This window comes from Bos grunniens, chromosome 10 (genome assembly GCF_055505025.1).
Source record: "Bos grunniens cultivar Pamir isolate PY7600 chromosome 10, Bosgru_T2T1.0, whole genome shotgun sequence".
Lineage (NCBI taxonomy): Eukaryota > Metazoa > Chordata > Mammalia > Artiodactyla > Bovidae > Bos > Bos grunniens.
The window spans coordinates 91,896,284-91,923,598 of NC_141174.1; the positions used below are offsets into that span (position 1 = coordinate 91,896,284).

Here is a 27,315-nt window from a genome sequence, read left to right on the forward strand (position 1 = left end):
AAATTTAATGTACACACATAACCATTCCCCCGTTATCAGCTTTACTCCTGACTGTCAAAATGTGGAAGGAAGGCGTCTTCAGTAGGTGAATGGACAAATACACTGTGGTACATGCAGGCAATGGAGTATTATTCAGTGCTAAGAGATAAGCTGCCATGCCCTGCAAATAACACAGAGGGACCTTAAGTGTGAATTACAAGTTAAATAAGCAAATATGAAAAGCTACATAAGTGTGTGGTTCCAATTAAATGTTCTGGCGAAAGGCAAAACAAAAAGATCAGTGGTTGCCAGGAGTTTGTGGAAAGAGGGGTATGAAGAGGTGCAGCACAGGGAATTTTTAGGGCAGTGAACACATTCAGTGAATACGTTATTCAATACTGTAATGGTGGATTCATATCATATATTTGGCAAAACCAACAGAATGGACAAGCACTAAGGATAAAGTATGGACTCTGGGTGGTAATGATGTCAATGTTGATTCAGACTGTAACAAACGTAACATTCTTGTGTGGGATTTTACTGGTAGGGGAAACTGTGCTATAATGAAGTATATACATAATTGGCCCTCTGAATCTGTGGGTTCCACATCCTTGGATTCAAACATCCTTGGATTGAAAATATGCAGGCAGGTAAAAAAAAAAAAAACATACACAGAAGGTTCCAAAAAGCAGATTTCAAAGAATTTGCCCACTGGCAACTAGTTACATCACATTTACACTGTATAAGGTATTATAAGTTATCTAGAGATGAAGAATAGGGGAGGATGTGTGCAGGTTACATGTAACTACTATGCCATCTTAAATAAAGGACTGGAGCATCTAGAGATTTGGGGGATTGAGGGATGCGGGCAGGGCAGGTATCCTGGAACCAATTTTCCCACTAATGCTCCCATCTACCTATAACATTTTCTTAATCTCTATAGATTTTATTCACTTTGAGATACATAAAATTCAAAGTTTTACTCTAAGTTTTCCAGAATGCAAACTTACTAGTTGTACTGTGTGGTGGGTTCTATATTCATCTTCACTCCGAAGGCGCTGTTGGAATTTTTCATTGTGTTTTGCAATACAAATTTCCTAAAAATACATGAAATGTGTTTTTTAATACAAGTGAATAAATTAAAATTTAATCTTAACATATACCTACACAATAAAATATCAAGTAAGCCACCTCTGGTTTCTCACCTGGAATAATGAAGCAGCATAAACCAGCATAAATTAGTATCTTAAAAGACTTATTAAACTACAGAATTCCTGATTTCTCCTTTTTTTTTGGAAGAGGAGGAATGGCCATGGTAGAGTGGAAGGGTATGTAGGAATCTTAAAAGCCTCTTTCAAATATGAAGATTTAGGCCATAAGATTCTAAGTATTATTATACTCTTTAAAATAGTCTGAACAAAAATGGATATATAACTCTTAAACTGTTTCTTAAGTGCTCTCTGATGAATTAAATAACATGATTTTGCCTGGATTGGTTTAAACGCTATCATGAAATCTGAATCTTCTGGGCATAGGTAGATTTCAAAGCTAAAAAGAGACCTTAAAGATAAGAAAGTATAATACAGATATGCTAAATCTAATCACATGAAAATATATTAAATAAGAGATACGTGCTCTTTACAAAATAATGCACTATCCTATCATCTGGCATCTTTCCAGTAGTACCAGGCTGTCTTCATTTTCTCTGGTCCTATAGAGATACAAAGGTTAACATTAATTTCCAACACTTTCAAAGTTATACCAAAAGATCACTCTTCTAACCTCATTAAGTCATATATGAGTAATCTTTCAAGCCAGGAAGCTATATTTTAAAGCAATTGTTTTATCACTTTCCTATCTTCAACCCACACTGGGTTAACTATATTGCCTAAAAAGTATTGATCATGAAATGAACCTCTCCAAGGCAATCTCCACAGGGGAAAGTGACATGATGTAGTGATACAATGGCTCAGGCTTCCAAGTCACACAGACCTTGGATAGAATTCTATCTCTGAGCCATACTAGCCACTTTCCCTTGGGCAGACTTAGTTCCCTTGGTTCTAACAACGAGGATACAAGTCTATAACTCCTTATCTAGAACAGAGCTCAGGTGTGTTTCAAAATTATTTATTTTTATTTTAGAAAGGTGATATGTTGCATATGCCATCGTTTGCCCAGTAACTCCGGCAGGATCCAAAGCAATACCTCATAGTAAGTATCACTAACATTTTTGCAGTGAAATAAATAGTTACAGCAAATAGGATAAGGGAATGTTCAAGTATGAGAATGCTTTTTGGCTACCAGGAGAATTAAGATATAAAAGAACAATGTTGTTTCTATTTATTCTTCCTGAAAAGTTCAATCACAAAGGACAGACCTCAAGTCCTCATGGGACAGCCAGAGATCATCTTTGTTCTTTTAAGAGGACAGGCAGGGTGTGATTTACTTGTAGCAAAAGAACTACCCCTGGGTGTGGAATTCTATCATGGATGCCAGATTAACCGGGAGCCTGTGACCCTGGGAATGCTGATATGCAGACAAGGAATGTGGGGTGTTGCTACACAGAGAGTCATCTTGATCTGCTGTACAGTATGTGTGGTTCATCTTTATTTTCAGAACAGTGTTTCTAATTTCCTCTTTTGCCAGCCTTCTGTCACTCCTCCTTTCCCCTGCAGTTCTGTCACCTCAGCTGTTGAACTTGGGGGTCTGGGGGCAGGGAAAGGGGAGGGCAGGGAACAAGACCGTTTGGAGACCTCTGACTATATGGTGTGATCACTCACAGCAGATAAGAGACTAAGTTTAAATGTGCAGAATCTATACGGCTAAGTTTCCCTACCTCAGATTTAGTTAATATAAGAATGAAAACTATACATTAAATTGGTACACACTTTTATCAGTTCAGTTCAGTCACTCAGTTGTGTCCAACTCTTTGCGACCCCATGGACTGCAGTATGCTATGCTTCCCTGTCCATCACCAACTCCTGGGGCTTATTCAAACTCAAGTTCATAGAGTCGGTGATGCTATCCAACCATCTTATCCTCTGTCGTCCCCTTCTCCTCCTGCCTTCAATCTTTCCCAGCATCAGGGTCTTTTCAGATCAGTCAGTTTTTCCCATCAGGTGACCAAAGTGTTGGAGTTTCAGCTTCAGCATCAGTCCTTCCAATGAATATTCAGGACTGATTTCCTTTAGGATGGACTGGTTGGATCTCCTTGCAGTCCCAGGAACTCTCAAGAGTCTTCTCCAACACCACAGCGCAAAAGGATCAATTCTTTGATGCTCAGCTTTCTTTATAGTCCAACTCTCACATCCATACATGACTACTGGAAAAACCATAGCTGTGACTAGATGGACTTTTGTTGGCAAAGTAGTATCTCTGCTTTTTTTTTGTTTGTTTGTTTTTTTCTAATTTTATTTTATTTTTAAATTTTACATAATTGTATTAGTTTTGCCAAATATCAAAATGAATCTGCGACAGGTATACACGTGTTCCCCATCCTGAACCCTCCTCCCTCCTCCCTCCCCATACCATCCCTCTGGGTCGTCCCAGTGCACAATATCTCTGCTTTTTAATATGCTGTTTAGGTTGGTCATAGCTTTTCTTTCAAGGAAAAAGCATCTTTTAATTTCATGGCTACAGTCACCATCTGCAGTGATTTTGGAGCCCAAAAAAATAAAGTCTGACACTGTTTCTACCGTTTCCCCATCTATTTCCCATGAGGTGATGGGACCAGATGCCATGATCTTGGTTTTCTGAATGCTGAGTTTTAAGCCAACTTTTCCACTCTCCTCTTTCACTCTCATCAAAAGGCTCTTTAGTTCTTCTTCACTTTCTACCATAAGAGTGGTGTCATATGCATATCTGCAGTTATTGATATTTCTCCCGGCAATCTTGATTCCAGCTTGCACTTCATCCAGCCTGGCATTTCACATGATGTACTCTGCATATAAGTTAAATAAGCAGGGTGACAATATACAGCCTTGATGTACTCCTTTCCCAATTTGGAACCAGTCTGTTGTTCCATGTCCAGTTCTAACTGCTGCTTCTTGACCTGCATACAGGTTTCTCAGGAGGCAGGTAAGGTGGTCTGGTATTTCCCATCTCTTGAAGAATTTTCCAGTTTGTTGTAATCCACACAGTCAAAGGCTTTGGCATAGTCAATAAAGCAGATGTTTTTCTGGAACTCTCTTGCTTTTATGATGATCCAACAGATGTTGGTAATTTGATCTCTGGTTCCTCTGCCTTTTCTAAATCCAGCTTGAACATCTGGAAGTTCATGGTTCACATACTGTTGAAAACTGGCTTCCAGAACTTTGAGCATTACTTTGCTAGCATGTGAGATGAGTGTAATTGTGCAGTAGTCTGAACATTCTTTGGCATTGCCTTTCTTTGGAACTGGAATGAAAACTGACCTTTTCCAGTCCTGTGGCCACTGCTGAGTTTTCCAAATTTGCTGGTATATTGAGTGCACCACTTTCACAGCATCATCTTTCAGGATTTGAAATAGCTCCACTGGAATTCCATCACCTCCACTAGCTTTGTTCGTAGTGATGCTTCCTAAGGCCCACTTGACTTCGCATTCCAGGATGTGTGGTTCTAGGTGAGTGATCACACCATCGTGGTTATCTGGGTCATGAAGATCTTTTTTGTATAGTTCTTCTGTGTACTCCTGCCACCTCTTCTTAATATCTTCTGCTTCTGTTAGGTCCATACCATTTCCATTCATTACTGTGCCCATCTTTGCATGAAATGTTCCCTTGTATCTCTAATTTTCTTGAAGAGATCTCTAGTCTTTACTGTTCTATTGTTTTCCTCTATTTCTTTGCATTGATCAGGGAGGAAGGCTTTCTTATCTCTCCTTGCTATTCTTTTCTCAGCTATTTGTAAGGCCTCCTCAGACAACCATTTTGCCTTTTTGAATTTCTTTTATACATAAATAAAAATTTCCTTGAAGAGTGAGGTTAGAACCAGTCAACTTAATTATAGAGCACCCCTGGCCTCCTTAAATAAAAAGGAGCCAGGATTTGCATTACATAGAGTCCTGTAGTCATGCCCAAGCAGAATCACCTTTGGGTGGCTGAGGCAAACAGCACATCACCACTGGTTGTTCTAACATGTTTAAGAGGGTAATTCTCTAACAACCATATGTCAATATAATGGCTCGAGTATTGAGAAGACATTATTCTTACTCAGTTTTAAAATATATGCAAGTATTAGTGACAAATCAGGTTAGAATTATTAGATATGGGTCAAGGATTAAGTAGTGAATAAAAGCAAGATGTAAATTAAGGTTACAGTCAAGCAATTATACCTTTTTATTTCTGAGGTATGCTTTCTTGGCCGAAACCCGTCCACGTCTTGCCTCCAGCTGGCGTGCTTTCTGCTGAAGTTTCTGTAGTTCTTCTCTCTGAAAATGCATAGACGCTGCCATCTCTTCCTTCTCCAGCATGGCCTCCATGCTTTCATAAGTGTCATAGTATACTACTTCATCTCTCTTTTCTGTTACAAAACAGAAACAAGGGGCAATGGTTAAGAGCATGGGCTATGGAGCCAGACAGAGTAACTCTGATCCACTCACTAATTCTGTAACCTCAAGCAAAGCCATTATCTCTTGACTTTCTCTGTAAAATTGTGATTATTGGGAAATACATCTCAGAGAGGGGATGTGTGTGCCACTATCTGGCACACAGTTAAGTGTTCAATGTAAGAAGCTATGAACCTTGTCTCCCAAATTAAAAATTTGAGAGTACAGATTCTGGCTGAAGCAACAAAGCAAGTTAGAAAGTACTTTACAAAGGTAAGATCATAGTTGAACTGCTACCTCTACTAAATCATTGTTTGACTTTGCATTAAGTTTTTTTAGCCTCAACAGAAGAAATAAAGCTAGTATCCATGTACATTTTTCCTAAGCAAGCAAACAAATACATGGGGAAATTCCATCATTCGTTCAGAAGTATTTTTGTGGACTTGTGTTGTTAGATACACATCATACCTGATATAAGTCTTTTGATGCTTTCCAGTTGTGCTGTCAACAGTAACTCTTCACACTTCAAGATTTCAAATTGCACTTCATATAACTGAAGTTGCAGATCATAATAATCACCTTCTAACTGATCCAATCGAGCTATGGCTTCTGTACCGCCCTGTAGACTCTGCATCTGCATTGAAAATAAAAATAAGGACATATCTAGTTGGAGAGAACAAAAAATCAAGTTATGTTTGGAAATATATTCTAACTGATCAGACAGGGTAAATCCATGAAGCAACTGAACACCAGCAGACAATCTGGGGTCAATGGCTCAGGTACAGATGACTTAGAAGTGAAGTTGCTCAGTCGTGTCCGACTCTTTGCGACCCCATGGACTGTAGCCTACCAGGCTCTTCCCTCCATGGGATTCTCCAGGCGAGAGTACTGGAGTGGGTTGCCATTTCTTTCTTCAGGGGATCTTCCTGACCCAGGGATCGAATCCAGGTCTCCCACATTCCAGGCAGACGCTTTAACCTCTGAGCCACCAGGGAAGTGACTGGTGACCTAAGTCATCTTAAGTTACAGATGACTTGACAACCTACTAAATTTGTGTACAAAGCTGTGTGTACATGTATTTTTTTCCTCTGAGTACAGTGTTTCTAGCTTTCAAATTTACAAGCAGAAGAGTCTGTGACCTAAAAAGAGGTGAGAATCATTATAATCAAGACTCAGTTAAAAAGGAGATAAATTAAAAAGAATAGTACTTATTCTAAAGTGTAGTTAAAATCTTAATCAAATAGGATTTTGCTTCCCCGGGTGATATTTAATATTTCAAAGTTAATTTAAAAGTTATTCGAAGTTCAGCTTTGTATCATGGAATGTACCACTGTCACATTTGGAAGAAGTATTTGTTTTTAAAATAACCTAAGGAGATGTAACATATCAACATTTTTAAAAACATCTCCCCATAATTTATCAGGGCTTCCCTGATAGCTCAGTTGATAAAGAATCTGTCTGCAATGTAGGAGACCCCGGTTCGATTCCTGGGTTGGGAAGATCTACTGGAGAAGGGATAGGCTACCCATTGCAGTATTCTTGGGCTGGTAAAGAATCCGCCTGCAATGCGGGAGACCTGGGTTCGATCCCTGGGTTGGGAAGATCCCCTAGAGAGGCTAAAGTCTACCCACTCCAGTATTCTGGCCTGAATTCCATGGACTGTATTAAGTCCAGTTCAGTTCAGTTCAGTTCAGTCATTCAGTCGTGTCTGACTCTTTGTGACCCCATGAATTGCAGCGCGCCAGGCCTCCCTGTCCATCACCGACTCCCGGAGTTCACTCAAACCCATGTCCATCGAGTCGGTGATGCTATCCAGCCATCTCATCCTCTGTCGTCCCCTTCTCCTCCTGCCCCCAATCCCTCTCAGCATCAGAGTCTCTTCCAATGAGTTAACTCTTCGCACGAGATGGCCAAAGTATTGGAGTTTCAGCATCAGCATCAGTCCTTCCAATGAATATTCAGGAGTGATTTCCTTTAGGATGGACTGATTGGATCTCCTTGCAGGCAAGGGACTCTCAAGAGTCTTCTCCAATACCACAGTTCAAAAGCATCAATTCTTTGGCGCTCAGCTTTCTTCACAGTCCAACTCTCACATCCATACATGACCACTGGAAAAACCAAAGCCTTGACTAGACGGACATTTGTTGGCAAAGTAACATCTCTGCTTTTCAATATGCTATCTAGGTTGGTCATAACCTTCCAAGGAGTAAACGTTTGGCTGCAATCACCATCTGCAGTGATTCTAGAGCCCCAAAAATAAAGTCTGACACTGTTTCCACTGTTTCCCCATCTATCTGCCATGAAGTGATGGGACCAGATGCCATGATCTTAGTTTTCTGAATGCTAAGCTTTAAGCCAACTTTTTCAGTCTCCTCTTTCACTTTCATCAAGAGGCTTTTTAGTTCCTCTTCACTTTCTGCCATAAGGGTGGTGTCATCTGCATATCTGAGGTTATTGATATTTCTCCTGGCAATCTTGATTCCAGCTTGTGCTTCTTCCAGCCCAGCATTTCTCATGATGTACTCTGCATATAAGTTAAATGCAGGATGACAGGATAAGTTAAAAGCAGGACGACAATATACAACCTTGATGTACTCCTTTTCCTATTTGGAACCAGTCTGTTGTTCCATGTCCAGTTACTGTTGCTTTCTGACCTGCATACAGGTTTCTCAAGAGGCAGTTCAGGTGGTCTGGTATTCCCATCTCTTTCAGAATTTTCCACAGTTTATTGTGATCCACACAGTCCAAGGCTTTGGCATAGTCAATAAAGCAGAAATAGATGTTTTTTCTGGAACTCTTTTGGTAAAAACAGTTTTACCAAATCCTTTGAAGAACTCAAACATAATCCAGAACATTCAAAACAGACTATTATGGTACGGGGATGACCCCAGGGAAAATGACCCCACTGATAAATGCCAAACTCCCTGGCCCATTTCAGCCTCGCCCTTCGTCTACCACAAGAGACCAATTCCAGTAAGAAATGTTCTTGCAATGGCAAACAGTTATAAACCTAACTCTCTGCAGCTCTTTTAGGCACCCTATGTTGTTAGTACTATTCATCCTGGTTAGAATAAAGCTAGTCAGTGTGATAAAGAGTAGCACTCTATTTCAGAGTCAATAAAATGCTAGTATTTCAAGTTTTAAAGTTCTAGAACTTGAGAAACATCTAGAAACATAAAGGAGAAAGCTAAATAGAAAAGAAGGTTAGAGTGGAAATGCCTCAGATGAAGAAGAGATGGAGCTAAAATCTGTAAGAGATTCTGAATAGTGTGAAAAAGTTCAGAACAAGTTCTAACTTTTCCTTTAACAATAGTAGCAAAAAAGAAGAGGGAAAAATAAATCCATTAACAAAAGTTCTTTCTAGATCAGAGCCATAATATATTATAGATTACCTCATACAGTCTTTTTTAAACAAGAGTTAGACATGCATATGCACATTCATAAAGCAATGTGTTTTACATAAAGCTATATTAATAAAAACAGTGATGACATTTTGTTCTTCTCTAGAGTAGAATGTACAACTTTCACAGATACATATTAGAAGCCAATCCAGTCAAGCCACGGAATGGGAGCAAATACTTACAAATCATGTATTTGATAAAAGACTTGTCTCTGGAATTTGTAAAGAAATTATGAAGCTTCCTAGCTTTCCAGTAGATCCACAGGCCATGAAAAAAAAAGTTAAATGGGCAAATGATCTGAATCAAAATTTCTCTAAAGATGACATATAAGTGGCCAATTTAGCACACAAAAAGATACTAGACATAAATGCCATCAGAGAAATGCAAATCAAAACCCCAAGACACCACTTCACACCCACCAGGATGGCTAAAACAAAAAAGACAGTATTAGTGATAATGTAAAGAAACATGTGGAGAAATTCTATCATTTTGTACACTGCTAATGAGGATGGAAATGGTACAGCTGTTTGGAAAACAGTCTGGCAGTTCCTCAATAGGTTAAATAGCATTTCACACCAAGATAAAGGAAAACCTTGTCTAAAATGTTCATAACAGCTTTATTCATAGAGCTCTAAAAATAGAAAGAACCCAAAAGTTCATCAACTGATGAACACATAAAGTGTGGTGTAACTATAGAGTGGTGTATCATTTGAAAAAGAAGTAGACTGAGCAATGAAATATGCCACAATATGGATGAACTTTGAAAACATTATATTATGTGGGGTGAAAAGCATTAAAAAAAAATCACATGTCTTATGATTTCATTTACATAAAATGTCCAGAATAGCAAATCTAAAGAGAGAAAATAGTTGCCAAGGTGTGGTGAGAGTTGAAGGGGAGATAGGAAATGAGTGCCCCTTTTTCTTTTAACAATTGTTAACAACTGCTGCCTACAGTCACGCTCAGATGCTATGAAAATGCAATAACTCGAATTCTATCATAGGCCCCAATGTGAAAGTTATCATCACCTCATGAAGACAGTGCTGCCAGGAGGGTCAGAAAAATTTAAGTCTTGTACCAAATATAGCACATCTTAATTAAAAATAATTTTAAATATATCTTTCCCATGGTTTTTGTTACCTCTTCTTTTAGAGCATGTTTCTTCTGTTCCAAACAGATCTCTTTAGCTCTCATCATCTGCAAAGTCTCCTTAGAAACTGCATACTGAAGTTTTTCCATACGTTCAGCGGCTGCTGCCCATGACGCTTTACCAAATTTCTTCTGATCTGCTCGCATTCGATCATACACAGCTATTGATAATTTTAAAAAGGACATTGAGACATTAAGACATGAAACAACTTGATACTCAAGAATTTGGAAGTCTTAAGATCACACTGATCACCCACTCAAAGATAAGCACATAAATCCTACCCTCATGATAAATTACCTATACCGGTTCATGACAGATTACCTATAACATGATAAAATACGTATAACCTATATAAATCAATACTATCTTAGATTTTCTCTAATGTCTCCAATAAGAATTTTAAATAATCATCCTGAGAAATAACTTTCTCAAGATGAAACTTAAGTTTTCAGGTTAATTTTAAAACTTACTTAAAAATATTCTTTTCACATTTTCCAGTATTATTAAATTTCACAATTTCTATAAAACTTTATTCTGTGAAGGTTCATACCTTTTCTGAGGTATGTTACTTGAAATCAGAACCATAACTATTAAAGGTTATTTAAAAATTATTTAAATTCATGTACCTTTTTGAGTTCTTCAAATGTATTTCAATGATATGATATAGGGTGAAATAAGTGTCTAGACATTATCATGACACTTATGCCACTAAGGTTACTGTTGGAGTACAGTTAAGCCCCAAGGAAGACACCCAATTTCTGGCCACCATAAAAAAAAAGAAAAACTTCCAGTTTGCCACAACAGAGGCCTCATCCAGGAAACATTTCTTGACACTCAAACAGATAATATCTTCCAGTTAAATAAGTTTTAACTGACATCAGTTAACTGTTTAACTGATAACAGTGTGGTGCTGGCTCATCTTGGGTCCTTATACAATGAATCCAACCATTCTATGTCCCTTCTGATTAACAGGTCAGAAACATGTTTTAACTAACATAAAAGAGGCAGGCAATCTGATTATGAAGTATCTAATATACTCTTTAGGTCAATATACATTCTCTAGTAGTTTCTTATGCTCAGAGGTTAAGTGATTAATACTTTTGTATTTCAACTACATCATAACTCTCTTTGCAAAAAGTGTCTCAATAACATCTGCCTCAGAATTTCATGAAATTAAAAAAATTTTTTACAGTAATACTGCTGCTGCTGCGTCACTTCAGTCGTGTCCGACTCTGTGCGACCCCAGAGACAGCAGCCCACCAGGCTCCCCTGTCCCTGGGATTCTCCAGGCAAGACCACTGGAGTGGGTTGCCATTTCCTTCTCCAATGCAGGAAAGTGAAAAGTGAAAGTGAAGTTGCTCAGTCGTGTCCGACCCTCAGCGACCCCATGGACTGCAGCCTTCCAGGCTCCTCTGTTCATGGGATTTTCCAGGCAAGATACTAGAACATACTTAAAAATTAAAATTGTACAGAGAAGCTGAAAGTGGAAAGAACAATTTCTTGGGCTCAACTCTCTCCCTCCACCCTTAGTCCCAATGACCAGATGCAACCAACTTGGAACCTGTTCCTGGTAATTATCTGCATTCAAGAACATTACTATTTCTTGACTTAGTCTTAAAAATCTATTGAGTTCTTATGACAAATGAGCAATCTACTTACTCAGAATTGTCTCTCAATATAGTTCGTTTGGTTTCTTTTTCTGTGGCCTTTAACTGCTAACATATTTGTACATTAATCTGATCCTTAATTTTAGGGTTTAACAAATAACATCTACTTATGTTGCCTACATATCAAATGATTCTGCCATTTTAAATCTCTGCCTATCTCTTTAAAAAAATGTATGACAATATTTATGCAACCGTAGTATCAATACAGCAGTGCAATGTAGGGGCAAAAACAGCAGCAGTGGGTTAGGAGACAGCTTGGAGTTAAATTCTCACTTGTACCCATCAACATGTAACTTAAGGCAGAAACTTACCTGCTCTTGGGCTAAATTCCCTTGAATGATAAACATAAGGAAATACAGTACCTCCTTGGAAGACTTGTGGAAATTAAATGAGAGGATAATATGTACTCAAGTGTTTCTCTCAACTTTACATAGCAATATTAACCAAATACGTGGTCTGTTTTGTTTCTTCTCTCCCTCATGCACACAACCACAATCACTCAGATTAACACAATGCTATGTTTATTTCAAAGTACTTTTTCCATATATTCTATTTATCTGCCTAGCAATCCTATAGAATAGGCATGGTGGCATTATCAACACCTTCAACACAGATATATGAAACTGAAGAGTTTTGGTGACTTAAAAATCAAGGAGAGTTAAACTAGTTACTTAAATACCTAGTCTGCTACTCTCCTGATTTTCACCGGAATCTGTAATCACAACTTAATAAAGCTAAACATTCTGTAAAAGCAAAAATAGTCTGGAGCCTTTTCTCTGCTTTCCACTTAAGGGCTATGTATATAGAGCAGTTTCTGTCCTAATTCAGTCTCATGTTGTTACCTACTATAAGAGCTAGTCAATACTTTGTCTACCAACATCTCTTGACAGATGTATTTTTCCACCTAACTGCTGCTCACTTCACTGGAAATTATTTTCCAACAGCTCAGGAATATGAAGGTAATGCAGAAAATTATGAATGTAGAATGCTCTATATGAATATGAATAATTCAAACTGCTTCTCAGAGAGTGGTGGAAAGAGTTCTGTGGCCTCCTATGGAAAGGAGTTGGAAGAAATGGACCTAGACAGACAGACCTTGTCATATGTATCTCTTCATTTGGCTTGATTTCTATCTTTTTAAAAGAAGTTTCCTCGTTTATTTTTGGCTGTGCTGGGTCTTCGCTGCTGTGCGGGCCTTTCTCCAGCTGCACGAGCAGGCGCTGCTCTCCTGTGCGGTGCACTAGAGGTGCACTTGCTGAGGTGGCTTCTCTTACTGTGGAGCACAGGCTCTCGGGTGTGCAGCCTTCAGTGGCTGCAGCACCCGGGCTCTAGAGCTCAGGCTCGACAGTCGTGGCACACGGGGCTAGCTGCTCTGCAGTGTGCAAGATCTTCAAAAATCAGGGATAAGAACCTGTGTCCCCTGCATTGGCAGGCGGATTCTTTACCACTGAGTCACAGGGAAACCCTTGATTTCTATCTTTTATAAATTGTAATGGGAACTATGTTTTCCTGAGTTCTCTGAGTCACTGTAGTGAATTTTTCAAACTTAAAAGGGCTGTAGCAGAACCACTAAATTTGTAGTCTACTGTTTAGAAGTACAGATGGCCTGTGGACATCCCAAATTTGCAAGTAGTGTCTGAAGGGAAGGCAGTCTTCTTGGGAATTTTGCCTTTAAGCTGTGAACCCTATAACTGCAAACATTTACTGTCAGAATTGTAATCTGTTATACAAATACCCATTATTTTTAATTATTTTACAGGTGAGTATATGTTAACACATAATGCCTAGAAAAAGACTGGAAGGATACACCTTAACTTAATAGTGATCTTCTTTAACTGCTAGGATTGAATGGTCTTTATATTCTTTTCTATAACTATTGTGAACAAAAAATATTTAAACGACTCATTAAGAAAAAAAACCTCCACTCACTTTAAAAATACCTAACAAGGATAACTGTACTGGGAAACTCACCTTTTTGAGCTTTAGCTGTTATTTCAAAGTATTTGACGGTAAGATCCTGAATGGACAGCACGGCCATGTGGGCTTTCCGCTGCCAGTCAGCATCCTCTTTCTGTAGACTTTCAATTCTTCGGGGGCCCAGGTAGTCATTTTCCATAGAAATCTTTAGAGAGAAAAAAGAAAAACTGAAAAAATAATTTCTTTCTCTATTCATTCCTTAAACATCTACTGAACTTTGTGTGTCAGGCACTCTTGGTACTAAAAGAATATTTACTTTTCTCTGCTCTTGAGGAAATGCTATCAATTTACAAAACAATTAAATTAACAAGAATGTTGAAGACAGTTAATACAGAAACCTGTTTCCCTTTTCCTCCTCTATTGGATTATTTAGCCTTCTCTCTTCTATATATATATAAATGAAGAACACAGAACAAAATGTTTGACTATTTTGGGGTGCAGGAAAATTTTTATTTCCTCCTTTATGATAATTATATTTTTAGGTTAAGAATTATTTGTGCCAATAAAGTACTTATTTAATCATCAACATAAATAAATAAGGTTGACAGTATATAAAAAATAAGCCTATCTGCCTACTGAAGGACTCTGCAATAAGTAAGTAACAGAGAAAAACTGGCTACATATTATTTATAAGAGCCACAGCTAAAATGAAAGGACAAAGGAAAAGTTGAAAACCAGGTAATGGACAGAGATATGCCAGGTGAATGTCAAAGAAGTAACAATATTAATATCAAAGTACAGAAAAGCACTACACAGGTATGTTAATATGGAGTAAAGGTACAGTTCAGGAAACAGCCACAGACCCTCTGTATACTCTGTAGTGTTTTACCACATACCGAGAAAGAGATTAAAAATTAAAGTTAAGTTAGTAACACCAATATTAGGATGATCGGGAAAAACTTTATAGTGAAAAATGTTAGTCCATCCCTGGTGCACTTAAAAACTGATCAAGTAAGCAAATTTCTAAAGTAGAAATAATGAGGGTCATACTCTTTAAACAGTACAACTAAAGGAACAGAAATCAAAAGAACAGTCTATAAGATTTCATTTAGTCTCGAAGCAACAATATAGTATATAATATAATACTATATAATATAGTATATAATACACTGCTCCTTAAAGAAACAGTCTTCCAAATAGAGGGAAAAATGATTCCAGGATTACCAAGAAAAAATATGTACATGGAATTGTCAAGAATTTCATTTTACATATGTTAAGTTTAACTCTAGGTACCCTTGGATACCCTTGCGAGGTGCGCCAGTGGTAAAATACCCACCTGCCAATTCAGGGGGCATAAGAACTGTGGGTTTGATCCCTGGGTTGGGACGATCCCCTGGAGGAGGGCATGGCAACCCACTCCAGTATTCTCACCTGGAGAATCCCATGGACAGAGGAGCCTGAAGGGCTCCAGTCCATGGGGTCGCAAAGAGTTGGACACGACTGAAGCAACTTAGCATACACACACCCTTGACACAGTAGAAGACATTTAAAGCAATGACAGTGAATCAGCTCATGTAAGAAATCACAACACGTAAGTCGGAAGAGTTAATGGAGGAGAAACCAACTCTATCAAGCACTGCTTAGGGGTCAAGTAGATACAACACCAGTATTCACGGACCTAACAGCATGAACTTGGCAACAACAGTTCTGGAGTACAGGCAAACTCCTTCTGCCTATGAATTCCCACCATATCTTCAGATCTCAGCTCAATTACTGGTTCATGGATGTCTTCCCTGGCTCAATGTTATAGCCAGTATAAGCTCTTCAGTGTAACAAATACCTTTTCTTCTTACCTCTTCAGATCAATTCAGTTCAGTTGCTCAGTCGTGTCCGACTCTTTGCCACCCCATGTATCACAGCACACCAGGCTCCCTGTCCATCATCAACTCCTGGAGTTCACCCAAACTCATGTGCATTGAGTCGGTGATGCCATCCAGCCATCTCATCCTCTGTCGTCCCTTTTCCTCCTGCCCCCAATCCCTCCCAGCATCAGTCTTTTTCAATGAGTCAACTCTTCGCATGAGGTGGCTCAAGTATTGGTGTTTTGCTTCAGCATCAGTCCTTCCAAAGAAATCCCAGGGCTGATCTCCTTCAGAATGGACTGGTTGGATCTCCTTGCAGTCCAAGGAACTCTCAAGAGTCTTCTCCAACACCACAGTTCAAAAGCATCAATTCTTCGGCGCTCAGCCTTCTTCACAGTCCAACTCTCACATCCATACATGACCACTGGAAAAACCATAGCCTTGACTAGACGGACCTTTGTTGGCAAAGTAATGTCTCTGCTTTTGAATATGCTGTCTAGGTTGGTCATAACTTTCCTTCCAAGGAGTAAGCGTCTTTTAATTTCATGGCTGCAGTCACCATCTGCAGTGATTTTGGAGCCCCCAAAAATAAAGTCTGACACTGTTTCCACTGTTGCCCCATCTATTCCCCATGAAGTGATGGGACCAGATGCCATAATCTTAGTTTTCTGAATGCTGAGCTTTAAGCCAACTTTTTCACTCTATCATCAAGAGGCTTTTTAGTTCCTCTTCACTTTCTGCCATGAGGGTGGTGTTATCTGCATATCTGAGGTTACTGATATTTCTCCTGGCAATCTTGATTCCAGCTTGTGCTTCTTCCAGCCCAGCGTTTCTTTATGATGTACTCTGCATATAAGTTAAACAAGTAGGGTGACAATATATAGCCTTGACGTACTCCTTTTCCTTATTTGGAACCAGTCTGTTGTTCCATGTCCAGTTCTAACTTTTGCTTCCTGACCTGCATATAGGTTTCTCAAGAGGCAGGTCAGGTGGTCTGGTATTTCCATCTCTTTCAGAATTTTCCACAGTTTATGGTGATCCACACAGTCCAAGGCTTTGGCATAGTCAATAAAGCAGAAATAGATGTTTTTCTGGAACTCTCTTGCTTTTTCCATGATCCAGCAGATGTTGGCAATTTGATCTCTGGTTCCTCTGACTTTTCTAAAACCAGCTTGAACATCTGGAAGTTCATGGTTCACATATTGCTGAAGCCTGGCTTGGAGAATTTTGAGCATGACTTTACTAGCATATGAGATGAGTGCAATTGTGCAGTAGTTTGAGCATTCTTTGGCATTGCCTTTCTTTGGTACTGGAACGAAAACTGACCTTTTCCTGTCCTGTGGCCACTGCTGAGTTTTCCAAATTTGCTGGCATATGGAGTGCGGCACTTTCACAGCATCATCTTTCAGGATTTGAAATAGCTCCGCTGGAATTCCATCACCTCCACTAGCTTTGTTTATAGTGATGCTTCCTAAGGCCCACTTGACTTCACATTCCAGGATGTCTGGCTCTAGGTGAGTGATCACACCATCGTGATTATCTGGGTCGTGAAGCTCTTTTTTGTACAGTTCTTCTGTGTATTCTTGACACCTCTTCTTAGTATCTTCTGCTTCTGTTAGGTTCATACCATTTCTATCCTTTATCAAGCCTATCTTTGCATGAAATGTTCCCTTGGTATTTCTAATTTTCTTGAAGAGATCTCTAGTCTTTCCCATTCTGTTGTTTTTCTCTATTTCTTTGCATTGATCATTGAGGAAAGCTTTCTTATCTCTCCTTGCTATTTTTTGGAACTCTGCATTCAGATGCTTATATCTTTCCTTTTCGCTTCTCTTCTTTTCATAGCTATTTGTAAGGCCTCCTCAGACAGCCATTTTACTTTTTTGCATTTCTTTTCCATGGGTATGGTCTTGATCGCTGTCTCCTGTACAATGTCACGAACCTCCATCCATAGTTCATCAGGCACTCTATCTATCAGATCTAGTCCCTTGAATCTATTTGTCACTTTTCACTGTATAATCAGAAGGGATTTGATTTAGGTCATACCTGAATGGTCTAGTGGTTTCCCCTCCTTTCTTCAATTTAAGTCTGAATTTGGCAATAAAGAGTTCATGATCTGAGCCACAGTCAGCTCCTGGTCTTGTTTTTGCTGACTGTATAGATCTTCTCCATCTTTGGCTGCAAAGAATATAATCAATCTGATTTCAGTGTTGACTAGTGATGACCATGTGTAGAGTCTTCTCTTGTGTTGTTGGAAGAGGGTGTTTGCTATGACCAGTGTGTTCTCTTGGCAGAACTCTATTAGCCTTTGCCCTGCTTCATTCCATATTCCAAGGCCAAATCTGCCTGTTACTCCAGGTGTTTCTTGACTTCCTACTTTTGCATTCCAGTCCCCTATAATGAAAAGGACATCTTTTTTGGGTGTTAGTTCTAAAAGGTCTTGTAGGTCTTCACAGAACCATTCAACTTCAGCTTCTTCAGTGTTACTGGTTGGGGTGTAGGCTGGATTACCATGATATTGAATGGTTTGCCTTGAAAATGAACAGAGATCATTCTGTCGTTTTTGAGATCGCATCCAAGTACTGCATTTTGGACTCTTTTGTTGACCATGATGGCTACTCCATTTCTTCTAAGGGATTCTTGCCCACAGTAGTAGATACAATGGTCATCTGAGTTAAATTCACCCATTTCAGTTCATTTTAGTTCGCTGATTCCTAGAATGTCAACATTCACTCTTGCCATCTCCTGTTTGACCACTTCCAATTTGCCTTGATTCATGGATCTGACATTCCAGGTTCCTATGCAATATTGCTCTTTACAGCATCAGACCTTGCTTCTATCACCAGTCACATCCACAACTGGGTATTGTTTTTGCTTTGGCTCCATCCCTTCATTCTTTCTGCAGTTATTTCTCCACTGATCTCCAGTAGCATGTTGGGTACCTACCAACCTGGGGAGTTCCCCTTTCAGGATCCTATCATTTTGCCTTTTCATACTGTTCATGGGGTTCTCAAGGCAAGAATACTGAAGTGGTCTGCCATTCCCTTCTTCAGTGGACCACAATCTGTGAGACCTCTCCACCATGACCCTCCCATCTCGGGTGGCCCTACACAGCATGGCTTAGTTTCACTGAGTTAGACAAGGCTGTGTTCCGTGAGATCAGATTGGCTCTTACCTCTTATCACACTCGTATTTTATTTTATATCACCTGCTTCCCACTCTGAATGTTCCGTGAGGGCAAAGAATGAACAGTATCTCTGCTTGCTTGCTCTTCACTAGCACGCTGCCTGGCATGAACTAGGTAATCTAAAATATTTCCTGAAAGAGTGAATAAAATTCCACTTCCATACATGTTTTTAAGGAGGACAGAGATATAGAAACATGTGTAAATACTCTCTTTTCAGAAATCTGTGTAAGTGAATAGGAGAAGGGAATAAGGCTTATTAAGGGTAGGCACTACGCTTTATTTGAATGGGAGGCCATGGAGCAGGTTAGAGGGAGAACCTATGTTTTCTCCTGTGAAGAAAGAACCCAGTTATAAAAAGCATCTGAGAAAGAACAGATATATGTATTATGTACAACTGAATCACTCTGCTGTACATCTGAGAATAACACAACTTTGTAAAGCACCTATACTCCAATATAAAATAACAAGTAAAAAAGAAAGAACCCAGTTAAAAATAAACTGGTAGAGAAGAGGGGAGGAACAGCTGTCTTTAGATGAAAAGTGGAGTTGCTCTGTTGTGTCTGACTCTTTGCAACCCCACAGACTGTAGCCCACCAGGCTCCTCTGTCCATGGGATTCTCCAGGCAAGAACACTGGAGTGGGCTGCCATTTCCTTCTCCAGGGGATCTTCCCAAGCCAGGGATCAAACCTGGGTCTCCTGCATTGCAGACAGGCGCTTTACCATCTGAGCCACCAGGGAAGCCTCTAAAAAAAGCCACTCTGACCCCAACGTGACATGAACACACAACCTTCTGATTGTTTTTAGATGGTAGGATGACAAACCATTTAGAAAAATTACTAAGCAAAAATTAAAAACAAGACTAACTAGGGTTAGTGAGGTCACGGTGAGACAAGAGACACATAATATACTGCTGGTGGAACTATAAATTAACTAAAACCTTTTCTGAAAAGTAATTTATGATACTACCCTTATGGCAGAAAGTGAAGAGGAACTAATAAGCTTTTGAACTGTGGTGTTGGAGAAGACTCTTGAGAGTCCCTTGGACTGCAAGATCCAACCAGTCCATTCTAAAGGAGATCAGTCCTGGGTGTTCTTTGGAAGGAGTGATGCTGAAGCTGAAACTCCAGTACTTTGGCCACCTCATGCGAAGAGTTGACTCATTGGAAAAGACTCTGATGCTGGGAGGGATTGGGGGCAGGAGGAGAAGGGGACAACAGAGGATGAGATGGCTGGATGGCATTACCAACTCGATGCACATGAGTTTGAGTAGACTCTGGGAGTTGGTGATGGACAGGGAGGCCTGGCGTGCTGCAATTCATGGGGTTGCAATGAGTCGGACACGACTGAGTGAATGAACTGAACTGAATTTATGATACCATAATCTTTGAACACATTTAGCTGTTTGGATCAGGGCAAACAAACTTTACTGAAGTCCATAAATTGCAGAAGGATTTGAAGGAGGGGTCGGATTTTGACAGTTACATGGGGAGGATATGGGAAAAGAGAATCACCCAAAATGAGTGCTGTAGATAAGAATTAACCTGAGAAAAGCCTTGAGGCAAGTTAAGTTCAATGTATGGTAAAGGACAGAGAGCAGTCCAGCCTACCTGGAGTTCAGGTAAAACAGATGAAGGTAGAGGAAGATAAGCCTAGACAAGTAGGCTATGATCACCATGAGGAGGCTCTGGAGCTTGTGCCGCACGTGACAAGCAACTGGAAGCCACTGTGGCATTCTCAGCAGTAGGTGGCATATTTAGACTTTTTGCATGTAAGAGTCTAGAAAACTTGTTTTCTGTAATAAAACCATCAAGGTTTTGTGCTTTCATTTGTTCCAATTTAAAACAAGTTAAAAAGCAAAAGATTCACAAATATGAAAAAAGGATTTAATAAATTGATCACTGCAGCAAAACTTAAATTCTTATTCAGCATGTTATGACAGAAGTCCCTTTCAATGACATGACTAAACTCCGTCTGGTTATTATACCTAAGACTGTAATTTAGGTTAGCTACAGTTTTTCACTGACTTTGAAAGTCAAAATGTATTTGGATTCTATCACCTCCAAGTTCAGCCTTCTGCCTTGTGATGCTAGGATTCGGGCTCTGAAAACCACATTTATCCTTTGCCAGGAGGAAGGGCTGGAGGAGATTTCAGAGTTGAAGGAAAGAGACACCTTGCGTCTTCCTATCTTTGTCACTTGACTTTCTTGTTTGCTGTTCTGTGATCATCATTCCAGTCTCGCTTTTTAATCTCAGCATCTAGTACCTTCTTCAAGAAGTTAACAGAAACGAGTCTGCAGTTTTTAAGCTCTGCAGAACTGGCCTCACTGTGTGTGCCCAAGACAAAGCAGCACCAGTCCATCAGTGCTTTATCCCCAGGGATCTGGTTCTCTCAAACAGCAGTCTTCTTCCTCAGAGGTCAGCTTCATAGGGCCTATCCTTCACCTTTTCCCTTTGTAACCCCCAATCCTAGGAGTGGTGGCCGTTTCTGCAATTAACTCTGGTACCTGAGAGCTGCCTTATGGTTCTCTGTTGAAATAACTGGTTTGATCTTCCAGTTAGATCCCAACGAACCCAACTGTGGTACAGAAAATGTAATAAACAGAATAAGCAGTGCTCATAATTCAAAAATCTTAACTCAGATCATGAAGATAGAAACTTTCACTTGCATAGTTAAACACTCTACAGAAATGAGAAATAAAAAAATATAAAAAATCTGGTATTTGGAGATAACCTGTACTTTGTTGTTGGATTATCTTTACCTTCATCGCACATATATACCCAAATACACAGAAGAGAAACATGCTATGCTTTTTAAATGCTGTGTTTTCACTGACTTCTAAAACTCAGTAGCTAATGCTAGAGCCTACTGTTTAAAAATGTGATTATAGTTTATTGTACTGAAGACGTTAAGCTAGGATACTGAGTTCTTTTCCTAACTTGGCGAATCCGAAGATGCACAGCACTGGTCAGCTGGGTCATGTGCTAAAAACAGTGACTCCTCTGTTGTCAATTTCAGGGCCAGAAAGAAAACAGTGTCTGTTTTTAACATGGAAAAAAGTATGTGTCAGTTTAGGTAGCTAGGATAGTGAGACTAGTTTATAAACACAGATTTCTTGGCAAGGAATTACTTATTATAAAGTACATTACTAGCTTGGATACTGGGTTTTATATGAGATGCTTAAGTGTTACTTCTATTGTTGAGATAGTAATTTTTTAAAAAGCACTCTGATTCTTGGGTAAAACAAATGCAAAGATAAACTTGTCAGTATACTGATGTAGTGGTGATCTTAATGTGAATTTTCCAGGCCTAGGAGTTATATGACTCTTGATTAACAGGATGACATAATTAGATTCGGCATCATGTATTTCATGCATTTTTACATTCAAAGTAAATGTAAAATGTAATATCCTCAGGAAAGAGTATGAAATGATGCATTTTTGAAGGTAAAAGGCATCTAAAGATAAGGAAATCAATAAATAGTTCAGGTGAGAGATAAGTATCTTAACGTACAGTGGTAAGCACTATGTGTATAGTGCTTACATATAATGTATAGTGGGGCTCAGTGGTAAGGAACCCTCCTGACAAGCAGGAGATGTGGATTCGATCCCTGGGTAGGGAAGATACCCTAGAGAAGAAATGGCGACCTACTCCAGTATTCTTGCCTGAGAATCCCATGGACAGATTCTAGTGGGCTCAAAGGGCTCCATGAGGTCACAAACAGTTGGACACAACTTACCAACTGAACAACAAAACAAGCAAGCACTATATATTTCACAATGTACACAGTAGAGTATATAGTGGTCCAATGCCGTAAAAATTGCACGCTGCACAAAACCAGGAGGTTGGCCAAGCCATCTGTACTGCTGCATATGCCCACTTGTCTGTTGGAATAGTGTGGAGATGGGTGTCTTTTTCTATTTCACACAAAGACATCTACAGATTTCCCTGGGGGAGGGGAAGGGTAGAGGAAGAAGAGTATATTCAAATTACAACCAGAAAATAGTCAAATTGCAAAATGATATGACTGGATGCAAAGGGGAGGGAAAAGCTGAGGATGCCTTCTAGTTTTTAACTTATGTGCTTTCAGCAAGTTATTAAAAATAAGTTGGACAATGTGTTTGAAGTGCTTATGGTTAATCCAGGAAGACTATCAGTAGGTGAACTCACTGTGACTCATTAAGACACTGGGTGTCTTTAAAAATCTAGAGAGGATCTAGTTTATTTACTTTTACTTATTTATTTAAGCTTCTCTCTCTTTTGGGGAGGGGGGGGCGGGGGGCGGCATGCTGTACGGCTTGTGTGATCTTAGCTCCCCAACCAGGGATCAAACCCTGGCCCCCAGCAGTGAAAAGTCCTAGTCACTGGACCCCCAGGTAACTCCCCAAGGATCATCTAGTTTAATTTTTGTTTTACAGATGAGAAAGCTGAGGCCCAGAGTGAAGGTATCTCAGAATTCAGTGTGCTCCAAGCCTCAGCTGTTTCAGGTTTTATTAGACATGCGGCTCTCAACTGCACAGTGTGTCCTACTTACCAGGAAGACTTGTTAAAACAAAGATGGCTGAGCTCTTCCCTGGAGTTTCGGTTAAGGGTATCTGAGGTAAGGCCTAAGAATCTGTATTTCTAACAATACTGACGCTCCCTGTCTGGGGCTCACATTTTTCACATGTTAAAGAACCAGTACATTAAAGTCTGGGAGCTTCTGAAAGGGATGAGGCTAAAGAGTAAAGGTCAAACTCCATGGGATGATACAGCTTTCTAGGTCCTGACCATACCTTCTCTCCTACAAATCCTTAGACCTGAGGCATACCAAACAATTCACACCCAGTGGAAAAACTAATAGTACAGGCTTTGCAGTCAAATGTGCTCCAGTCCCAGCCATGACACTTATTGGCCTCCACACATGGTGCTGGGCTGGTGATTCAATAAGGTTTGAATAATTTACTGGGTCTAAAAACCCAAGTACTATGCCTGTTTATTATACCATTCCTATTCTTATATATATATGGAATAGTCTCAATTTCAATCTCTAATACAAACATGTATACTCACTTCCTACTGACTTCTTATTCTTCAATAGTGAAGCTCACTAATCCCTCTTTTACTGTATGTCTTCAGGCTATGTTGATCGCCTCATTTTGTGTCTCTACATAAACTTGTACATTTTGCTCATTCCTCTTTTAAAAAATTACCTGAGTTATAATTTATATACAACAAAATGTACCCATGTTTTAAACATAAATTTTGTCAAAGTTTTATACTCATGTTAACAGCCACCATAATCAAGATTTAAAATACATCAATCTCTCCAAAGGACTGTTACATCTGCTCCTCTCAGACAATCTCCCCGGCCCCACCACAGGCAACAACTCCTCAGAACAATTTTCTAGAATTCCATGTAAATGGAGGCGTAGTTTATACTTTGTGTCTGGCATATTTCGCTCAGCACAACTTTTTGTAAGCTGTTTAATCAGGATTTAATTAATTTACATATAATCAAGTGAATCAATCTGTCTAAAGTACGTGATTTGATGAGTTTTGATTGCCGTAAACCCAAGAAACAACCACTACAATCATGATACAAAACATTTCTGTCACCTCCAAAATATTCCAGTACCACCTTGCCATCCATCCCTTCACACAGTATATATTCTCTTGTATCTGGCTTCTTCAACTTAGCATGACTTTGAGGTGTGTCTCTGTTGCTGTGTCTTGTGTTGTTGTTTAGCTGTTAAGTCATGTCTGACTCTGCGAACCCATGAACTGTAACCCACCAGGCTCCTCTGTCCATGGAATTTTCCAGGTAAGAATACTGGAGTGGGTTGCCATTTCCTTCTCCAGGTGACCTTCCGGACCCAAGGATTTAACCTGCGTCTCCTACATTGGCAGGTGGATTCTTCACCACTGAGCCATCAGGGAAGACCACCTTTGCATTGTCGAATATTATTCTATCATATGGAAATACCGCATTTTATTTACTCATTCACCTATTGATGGTTATTTGAGCTGTTCCAGTTTGGGGCTACCAGGAATCCAGTTGGCACAAACACTGGCAAGTTTTTTCTTTTGTGAACAGATGTTTTCATTTCTCTTGTATAGGTAACTAGGAGACAAACAGCTGAGTTGTAAGATATGTACAGTTGACTCTTGAACAACATAGGTTTGAACTCCATGAGTCCACTTCTATGCAGATTTTTTCCCCTGACAAATATTACAGTGCTGTAAGATCTGCTGTTGCTGAATCCACAGATGGGGAACCATGATCTGGAAAGCTATTTTGCCATTAAACATCTGAGAATTCTGGTATAAATGGCAGGTACTGGAACCACACCCAAGGGTGTTTAATTTTTGAAGAAATTGTCAAGCTGTTTTCCCAAGTGGCTGTACCACTTTAAAATCCTATTAGCAATGTATGAATATTCCAGTTACTCTACATCCTCATTACTATTTGGGAGGGCCAAAATATTTCCATTACACTCACCTGAATAATCAGTGTGTACAGTGTCACACTCTGGTATCAATCTGTATTTCCTAGGTGAGTATGTACAGTGTTGCACTCTGGTATCAATTTGTATTTCCTAGGTGAGTGTGTACAGTGTCCTACTCTGGTATCAATCTGTATTTCCTTGGTGAGTGTGTTGGGCATCTCTGCATGTGATTATTGGCCATTTCTTTGTGTCCTTTTAAATATTTAGCTCATATTGAAAATTTGGGGGTTTTATCTTACTGAGTTGCATAGTTCCTTTCTCAGATACATTGATATTACAAGTTATTTTGTCTCAGTGTATGGCCTGCCTTCTCATTTCCTTAATCTTTCAAATAGCAAAATATTTAATTTTAGTGAAGTCCAATTTATCATTCTTTTTATTAGTTTTCGGCCCAAGTTTTCTGCATTGTATCTAAAAAAACATTTGCCTTTCCCTCCCAAAGACTGTAAAACCTTTCGCAGTTTGCTTATAAAAGTTTTATATTATAAGATTTACGTTTTAGTCTAAGATGTATTCAAATTAATTTTTGTGTATGGTGTAACGTAAGGAAGACTAGGGTTCATTTTTTCTATATAGATATCCACTTCTGGCAGCATTTGTTGATAAGACTATTCTTTCCCCCTACTGAACTGCCTTGGTACCTTTTTGAAAAACTAACTGAATATGTAACCACAGGTCTATTTTAAATTCCACCCTACTGGAATTTTAATTTGCATCTACAGATCCACTGAGAGCTGACATGTGAATATAACTGACTACTGTTAATAGATTTTCTTCCAATCTATTACCATGGTCTATCTCCCATTTATTTAGGTATGCTTTAATTTCTCTCAGCAAAATTTTATAATTTTTCAGTATACAGTCCTTTAATAGATTTTATAAAATTTATCTTTAAACATTTCAAGCATTTTTAAAAATTTCTATTTCAGTTTCATTTCTGGAAGACAGAAAATACAACTGAATTTCTAAGTACTGACCTTGTAACTAAACTTAGATTATTTCCAGTGGTTTTTTTAGATTCTTATTCTTCACATGTATGATCACATAATCTATGAATTACAAAAAGCTTTACTTTTTCCCCCAATGCCTGAGAAATAGTGAACACAAGTTGTGAGAGCAGACAATTCTGTCTAGTTACCCATCTTAGTGGGGGAAGAACTCAATCACTCATATCACACACGATGTTAAATGAGCTCTACGTAATACCCTTTATCAGGTGGAGGATGGGCTTCCCTGGGGGCTCAGACAGTACAATCTGCTGCAATGCAAGAGACAGGTCAGGAAGATCCATCCCCTAGAGGAGGGAATGGCTGGCCACTCCAGTCGTCTTGCCTGGAGAATCCCATGGACAGAGCAGCCTGGCCGGCTGCAGTCCATGGGGCTGCAAAGAGTCGGACACAACTGACTAACACTTTCACTTTTGTCAGGTCAAGGAAGTTTCCTTCTCTGCCTACTTTGCTGAAATTTTACCATGGATGGGCAATGAACTTTATCAAATGCATTTATGCACCCACAGACACTGATTTTTTTTCTTTGGTAATATTGTGAGTTACACTGATTACTTTTTGTAATGTTAAACCAATCTTGTCTTTCTGAGAGAAACCATGGTCATGGTATATTACTGAATCCTATTTTTCAATATTACATTAAGGATTATTACATCTATATTCATAAGGGATATTCATCTGTAGTTTTCTTTTTCTCTGTAATGTCATTTGATTTGGATAATGCTTACCTCAAGGTTTTAAATTATGAATTCAACTTTGTTAATATCGAGCTTCCAAATTTTTTCTATTTTCCTTTGAACCTATTTTGACAATTTGTATTTCTATAAGAAATGTGTCCATATCTAAGTAGTTGAATTTTTGGCACAAATTTGTTCCTGTTCTCTTTCTAGCTCATCATTATAGTTGAGAGGCATCAGAGGACCAATGCAGTAAAATACCATATTTACTTCTGAAAATATTATCAGTTTAAAAAATACATTGTCTTGTCCACCTCACCCATATTCTGCTTCCCAGGAGAAAAAAATGGAGTAGTAAGTGATGCTAGTGGACAACAGAGTCTGACATGGCAGTTCAATCAATTTGCTAATGTGAATACTCAATATAAATCATGCTGCTGCTGCTAAATTGCTTCAGTCG

General features: G+C 39.1%; 1 protein-coding gene across 2 annotated transcripts in view; it reads right to left on the reverse strand.

Moving 5' to 3' along the window:
* The window catches only part of JMY (junction mediating and regulatory protein, p53 cofactor), a 76,977-nt gene that overhangs the window by 20,859 nt on the left and 28,803 nt on the right, over window positions 1–27,315 (reverse strand). For both annotated transcript variants that reach the window (XM_086323100.1, XM_086323099.1), the window contains exons 3-7: window positions 13,693–13,843; window positions 10,045–10,214; window positions 5,972–6,137; window positions 5,291–5,478; window positions 990–1,076 (exon numbers count right to left, since the gene is read on the reverse strand). In XM_086323100.1, coding sequence (XP_086179226.1) covers window positions 990–1,076; window positions 5,291–5,478; window positions 5,972–6,137; window positions 10,045–10,214; window positions 13,693–13,843 — 762 coding nt within the window. The remainder of the gene's footprint in view (window positions 1–989; window positions 1,077–5,290; window positions 5,479–5,971; window positions 6,138–10,044; window positions 10,215–13,692; window positions 13,844–27,315) is intronic.